Source organism: Vigna unguiculata, chromosome 2 (genome assembly GCF_004118075.2).
Source record: "Vigna unguiculata cultivar IT97K-499-35 chromosome 2, ASM411807v1, whole genome shotgun sequence".
NCBI lineage: Eukaryota > Viridiplantae > Streptophyta > Magnoliopsida > Fabales > Fabaceae > Vigna > Vigna unguiculata.
This window is the reverse complement of record NC_040280.1, coordinates 6,121,929-6,129,394: the sequence shown is the minus strand read 5'-3', so window position 1 is coordinate 6,129,394 and position 7,466 is coordinate 6,121,929. Positions and strand designations below refer to the sequence as shown.

At 34.3% G+C, this 7,466-nt stretch overlaps 1 protein-coding gene across 1 annotated transcript; it reads right to left on the bottom strand.

Moving 5' to 3' along the window:
- LOC114173896 (receptor protein kinase TMK1-like) lies at positions 1-4,809 on the bottom strand. Its single transcript, XM_028058563.1, has 2 exons — positions 2,012-4,809; positions 1-895 (listed from the first exon to the last, which is right to left on the bottom strand). Exons 1-2 carry the CDS (start codon positions 4,269-4,271, stop codon positions 369-371), a joined length of 2,787 nt encoding a protein of 928 aa, XP_027914364.1. The 5' UTR covers positions 4,272-4,809; the 3' UTR covers positions 1-368.
- Positions 4,810-7,466: the final 2,657 nt, after the last annotated feature.

Here is a 7,466-nt window from a genome sequence, read left to right as displayed (position 1 = left end):
TCACAGGAATGCTTCTATAATTTACACTGAGAGTAATAACATGGTTTACATCATACAATAGCATAGTTGATCATGAAAAGCATACTCATATCCTGTTTCTGATGCTAACTGCAATGAAGTCCAAAGAAAGAAAACACAAGTTGAAGCACTTGTTCAGCATCTCCGGCTTCTTGCATCCCATATACTGCTAAATTTAAAAATCCAAAAGCCAACCAAAAACCATAAAGGAGTACAAGGTGTAGTAGTATAACTCCAACTATAGACACTATAAAGTATAAAAACCAAGCCTATAAAAAGAGTTCCAAAGTTTGGTGGTGAAGGAGTAAAAGAAAATAGACAGAAGCAGTGCTGCAAATGTAAATCAAACTTCATCTTCCATCAGAGGAATTAAAAGAATTAGCAAATCCAAATGGCCTTGTTGGTATGCTAGACTGTGTATTTTCTTCACTGTTAAGCATTGATGAAGAGATATCAAAGGTGTTCCTTCCTTCAAAAGCTTGCCATTTTCTGAGTGCTTGGGGCAAGGTCATGTCCAAGTCAATTCCATAAAGGTCTTCATCATCTGTCTCAGAAGGCTTCCAAATTTCGACAAGAGGGGCCAAAACATTTACCACATGGCTCATGTCTGGACGCTGGTGAGGCTCCCTTGCACAACAGTGGCCAGCTAACTCAGCCACAGTCCTACAACTGGGTAAGGCCTCCTCATCAATGCACATTATGGGGTCAATAATCTTGTCAAAAGAGTCTTTGTTCAGTAGCATCCTCCTGAACCATGTAACAAGGTGCACATTCTCTTCTGGTTGGCTGTTGTCAATTGCTTTTCTTCCTGTTATCATCTCCATCAGAATAACTCCATAGCTGTAAACATCAACCTTTGTTGTAACTCGTCCAGTCACTGCCAGTGATACCATTTTAGTTAGCAAGGAATTGCACAAAAAGGAGGAAAGACTAATGATCATGGACTGCAGATTCTAATAATCATTGGAGAAGAAGATTACAATGTAATTGGTCTATGTAATATAAAGAACTAATGTACACAGTTTCTGATAAAGCAAGCCACAGACATTGTAATTTACAAAGGAAAAAAATGTTCTTAAGAATATGTACCTTTTGTCATTCTTACACTTTTCAATTGGTAAATTAGTCCGCCAGTTTTAAAAAGTATGTGAATTTAGTCTTTTCTGATACTAAAACTTGCTATCCAGTAACGTTCTTAGTTGGAAAAAGAACCAAGTTCATATGTTTTTCTAGAGTTTGAGGAATGATTCACTAATTTGAAAGTACAGTAACCTATACAAGGATTAAAAGGGCATATTTATATTTAGATCATGTTGTTCCCTCTTTCTATATGCACCGTAAGACATTCTAATGATCATTGTTGAAGAAAAAAACCACAATGTAATTGGCGTAGTGATTTATTTTAATATATAATATGAAGCAACCATGGTACATAGTTTTAGATAACTATGAACTAAATGTCAAAGATGAAAGTAGAGGCAACACCATAAGGGTTGCAAATTGACTGTACAGGCTTGCAAATCAAACAAAACATTTCAATGGTTTTTAGGAGGCACACAGAAAAGAAAAACTAAGTAAGAGTCTTAAGTCGTTTTGTTATCTTCATACTAACATTTAATAAACAATCTGTCATCGTTGTTTTCTCAATACTGTTGTTTCCAGGACAAAATTTGAGAAAAAAGTTATACTGGTTAGAGTTTTGCAAACAATCTTTTTCTCCATAGCTTATTCATTATCTCCAGGGATTCATTCATATGAGAGACACCAAAGTAGAAACCTATAGCACCAATAAGTGCCTACATGTTGCAGATTCATCACGCATTCTACTATCTACCTTGGGCATTCTACCTATATAACCTGCTTAAATTATATGTCAATGCTTGATAAGAAAATTTCACACATGACATGCAGAACAAATAGTTCATTCCTGAACTTTTTCAGATGTATTAACTGTATGCAAAACAAAGTTTTCAAAAGCAATTTAAATTTCTACCTGCATACTCTGGAGCCAAATATCCAAAAGTTCCAGCAAGCCTGGTTTCAAACGAGGTCTGTCCTTCTGGAGCAAGCCGAACCAATCCAAAGTCTGAGACTTTGGCCCGCATATCATCCCCGAGCAAGATGTTTGATGGTTTTAGATCCCTATGGATAAAAATTTGCTGTGCCAAACCGTGAAGATATTCAACACCTCTGGCAACATCCAAGGCAATGGAAAGCCTTCTCTTCCATTCCAATGGCTGTATTCCTTGCTCTTTCCAGTCAAATAGATGCTTACTGAGAGGACCCTGAGGCATGTATTCATACACAAGAAGCTTCTCATTTCCATCCAAGCAGTGGCCTTCAAGTGCAACCAGATGTCTGTGTCTAACCTTAGTGAGTACTGCAATTTCAGACTCAAACTCAGTCAGCCCCTTCTCAACCATCATTCCACATTCCATCCTTTTCACTGCAATTTTTGTTCCATCGTACAACTCCCCTTTGTATACAGTGCCAAAACCACCTTTCCCCAATATGTTTGCCTCACTGAAATTGTTCGTAACTTGTCTCAAAACTTGGATTGAAATAACCATATTCCCAGCTTCCACATGTTGAGCAGTACTAGTTGGACTAATTACACCGATTCCTCCTCGACTACCACCACCACCACTAACACCGGCACTAGCATCTGCAACACTTATTTTCAAAGTACTTCCATCTCCAGAATAACGAGGATGTACCACTATTGCACTAGGACCTTGAACTTTGCCTGCTTGCTTACGTTTTCTGCCATACATAAGAAATATAAAAGCCACCAAACCGATTAAACTGATACCTCCCAACACAGTGCCAAGAATTGCTGCAGTATTATTTTTCTTAACTTGACCATCAGATTTACCCCCAGGACTTGAGCCAGGCGGGGCTTGAGGCTTATCCTTTCCAATGTCAGGATTTCCTGCAGTCTTCACAACTACACCCTCACGAAAAGATGGCACCTTGCCGTGCAATTGGTTATTGGAAACATCCAATTCTACCAGACTAGGCATGCTGGTGAGTTCACTTGGTATGGTACCAGTGAGGCCATTGTTGGGAAGAAGCAGCTTTGTCACAGATGTAAGCTCAGCAAAACTGGGAGAAATGTTGCCAGAGAGATTCATGCTCTGCAAGTTGATCACGGAAACGTTACCATTTGAGCAAACAATCCCCAACCAATGTTGACCACAGGGATCATTCCCCTTCCAACTTTCAGCAAGTCTCACAGGGTATCCAAAAGGTTCAACTGCAGAAAGTAGAGCATCCACAAGAGGACTGCATGGCTTACCAGCCTCCCCTGTGCAAAAACTATTGATCCCCTTGTCTAAATCATTATCAACCTTCACTCCATCTTTGAACAATGGAGGAGACCCTTGAAGCAAGTTATTGGTCAAATTGACTACTTTAAGAGCAGGAAGAGCGGTGAGAGAGGGTGGAACAACCCCAGTTAACTGGTTATCCCTCAAGCTAACATCATATAGTTGATCATGATGCGATAAGTCCGGTATAGGACCTGTGAACGAGTTACCGTGCACCCAAATTTGTTTCAAATATGTCATGCCCTTTAACACATCAAGGGTGCCATTGAGTTTACTATTACTTTTCTGACCATTCACCCAAAGTGTCTCCAAAGAACTGCCAGAAAAGGTTGCAGGCAACCCTCCTTCAAGAGAATTAAAACTCAAGATAAGAGAAACCAAACCTGGGAAGGGACCATCTTTACCAAAAAAATCTGGGATTTTCCCCACCAAACCAGCACTGGTTGCAGAGAAACTCCTGAGAGCCACACAGTCCTTGAGGTTATCAGGAATCCCCCACGGGGAAAAAGGGTTGTAGCCAATGCTCACATACTGCAAATTGGTCATGCCGGCGAAGAAATCACCCGGTAAGGACTGGAAATTGTTGTGGTGGATGAGCAGAACCTCAAGGGACTTCGGCATGTTAGGAAATGGCCCAGTTAACTCATTGTTCATGCACTCAAACCGTGTCAACTCCGAGAGCTGCGCCAGTTCCTTAGGTAGAGAACCTTGCAGACTCTGTCCCCCAATTTGAATTGCAGTGACCCTTTTCATGGCGCTGCACTTGACGTGTTTCCATTTACACACATCTGGGTCATTCCATTGAAGACCACTGGGTTCATTGATGGCCTTCTTCAATTTGTTCATCACAGCATCATCTTGACACCACGCACACTCAAACCCCACACAGAACAACAACACAGCAAGCCACGAAATAAAACCCATACGGTCACGATGCGGTTTCCTCACAATTCTCGAAATTGCAGAAAAGAATGGTCTCGATGACTCCAAAAATCTCAATGTTACCGCGGTTGTGATAACTCCAAAAACGTTGATCCTGCACCCACCCAGAATCACGTTCTTGGACTGCTTTCCAAAACCTTGCACACTCTCACAGATAGCGGAAGAAGGTGGTTAAAATTTGTAAGCAATGGAGACAGAAGAAAAGGGAGAAGAAACAAGAAGAAAAGAAAGATTTTTGTTTTTTTTTGTTTTGTTTTCTGTGATCAGTCACTCACACAGCATTGTGCACTCGATAAGGATTCCCCAGAAGGAAAGAAAGGGAATTTTATTTTGGAATGTGATAAAAAGATCGAAAGAAAGATTCGGGGTTGGGAGGGAATTGGAATATAAATGAAGGGGCGAAGAAAGAGCGAATAAGAAGAAAGCAGAGAAGGAGTTTGGGTTTGGGTTTGAGGTTTGTCACACACAACAGAACATGCCATGAACATGAACACGAACGATGGAACATGCGTATGGGACCCACTTTCCTCGAATCGGTGTTTTTCTAGGTAACGCTTTCACGTTGGGGTGTAGTAAATAGTTAAGGATGAGTTAAGTAGAGCGTGTTTTTTTGGTGGGTTGGTGCTTCGTGAGTTGGAATTTTAATTACGGTTTTTAATTTTAATCCGATTTGTCCAACAAACATACGCTAGAGCCACCAACTTTTCTTTCTTGTTTTTTTTTTTTTCTCATTACCCTTTCCAATATTCTTATCCTTTATTTCTATAAACAATTCAACGTTAATCTTTTTTTCTTCTCATTTTATCTTCAAATTAATGCATATTTATTAAAGGAGAGAATTTCAAAAATCTTTTATGTTTATTGTTATTCTTGTTTTATCTGAAAGAAATTGCAAAACGAAGAGAAAAAAACTGATGTTTTTGTTCATTACATTAATAACCGTAATTTTAGTTTATCAAACAAATTTAAATTGATTCGTGTTTTCGGTTTTTAATTAAAATTTTATATTCTTTTACAATGGTATATCGATATAATCTTTCTCTTTTAATAAAAATTACCTTAATTAACTAATACAAAGAAAAGCAATCCGAGAGAGAGTGTACTTTTTCTTTTATTTGGAAAATTACCTTAAATGACTCTTATTAAAGGTAAAAAAAAAAAAAAAATTAAAGTTACGGGATTCGTTGGATTTCTTGAGTGATGTGTATTCAATACAGGATTAAGAAAATATGTGAAGAGATTTGTTTTCAGTATTTTATTATTTTGAAATGTTATAGAAATTATTATTGTGGTCTTATAGTCAAATTACAGAGGAGTTTTTTTCAACAAATCAGCGTGAATTTGTATTTATCGACCATATTTAAACGTTAATTTTAAATTGTAATGCATAAAATAATAAAAATAATTATGATTAAGATAATTATAAGCATGTGCCTAATGGGATATAAATAATTTAAAATTCACTTTAATGAAAAAAATCTTAAATGTATTCTTCAGCTTTCTTAAAAAATTTATATTTTATAATTAATATATATATATATATATATATATATATATATATATATAGAGAGAGAGAGAGAGAGAGAGAGAGAGAGAGATTTATAACCTCAATAAGCTAACTTTATTTGACTATTTAAACTGCTTTCAACATACGAAAATATTCTTTTAAGATATTTCAAAGTAATTTATTGTATGAAATATTAAATTATTAACTACAAAGCTATTTCTGCTAATTTGAAGTAATTTGGAAATAATTTAATATTTTATTGCTAATATTAGTATTTGAATATATCTTTATAATTTTTGATTTGTGTATCTATTCTTTAATTACTAATATTTTATTACATGATACATGTAAATATTGTATATTACGAAATTGTAAAAATAAATTTAACATAATAATAATATTTTAAATTAAAGAATAAATTCATTAGAATATTTTTTGAAAATAAATAAAAATTGAAATTGATTAAATTAATATATTTATATTAAATCAAATGTCTTGTCCAAATTATATATATATATATATATATATATATATATATATATATATATATATATATATGCAACTTTAAAAAAAAATACTAAAAAATTTAATGAAAGTGTAATTATTTCTAAGAAAATTAAAATTAAAATTATATAGTAATATTAATAAAATTTATGTACTTATATCTTTTTTATGCTATTTTATATTACTAACTAGTTTATCAATTGATTTTACGAGACATTTATAATTAAATAAGTTATTTTGTCAATTCAAAAGTTATAAACTATAAATATTCATCAATTAAATAATAACTCATAAATTATGAATTAAGTTATAAGTTGGTTTTTTCAAATTAAGTATAACAACCTTCAGGGAGAATGATTTTTTCTTCTCTACCCTATTTTGTCATTGAAGCCAATTTTTAACGGTAACATTTTTTTTCCCTTCTTTCTTCTTCAGTTCTTACTTGGCTTTTGTCTTCACTGCTACAGAAATTAGAATTAATGCTCAAGTTTTGATCCAGTCTACGAATAAAGGAAAAACAAGTACGGGTGAAACTCTTTCAATTCCTTAAGAGAGCTTCTTACAAGGAAAATTTAGTCTTTTTCGGAAATTTGAAAATGGAAATTTATTTTCCTATGTTTAGTGTATGCTTTTTAAAAACAACATTTCTAGGAAACTGTTTTCCTATAGTGTGTTTTTAGTTAAGTTTTTCACAAAATTATTAGTCCAGAGATGATGAAAATCTAACTTTGTTAAATTCAAATTTTAATAATATATATATATATATATATATATATAATATAATATAATATAACATAAAATAGTATAATATAGACTAAAGTACTAGTTTGATCTTTTGTTTTTTTTATTCAATTTGATCTATTTTTTTCGATTAAGTTTCATTTTTTATTAAATCAATTCAATTAGGTCCTAATTGTTAACGATTGAGCTGTACGAAGACTTTCTTTAAGTGGTTGCCCACCATAATGGGGGAGTTTGTAAATAATAGTGACGAAAACAATAATATAGTCATGTGATCCAGATAAATAAAGCTATTTTGAGGTATTAAGCACACTTAAGATATCCCGGTCTTACCGGTTACTACTTGCGCGACTTGGTACATTTAAGTCTTAACAAGAGTTGGATTGAGTTTGAGGGTTAGGATTTGAGAAATAAGTAGGATTTTT

Excerpts from the sequence above, each read along its gene's own strand:
- LOC114173896 (XM_028058563.1), bottom strand. The coding sequence starts at position 4,271 with ATGGGTTTTATTTCGTGGCTTGCTGTGTTGTTGTTCTGTGTGGGGTTT. Across the intron at positions 896-2,011 it reads TTTGGCTCCAGAGTATGCAG|TGACTGGACGAGTTACAACA; the intron begins GTAGAAATTTAA and ends TATCACTGGCAG.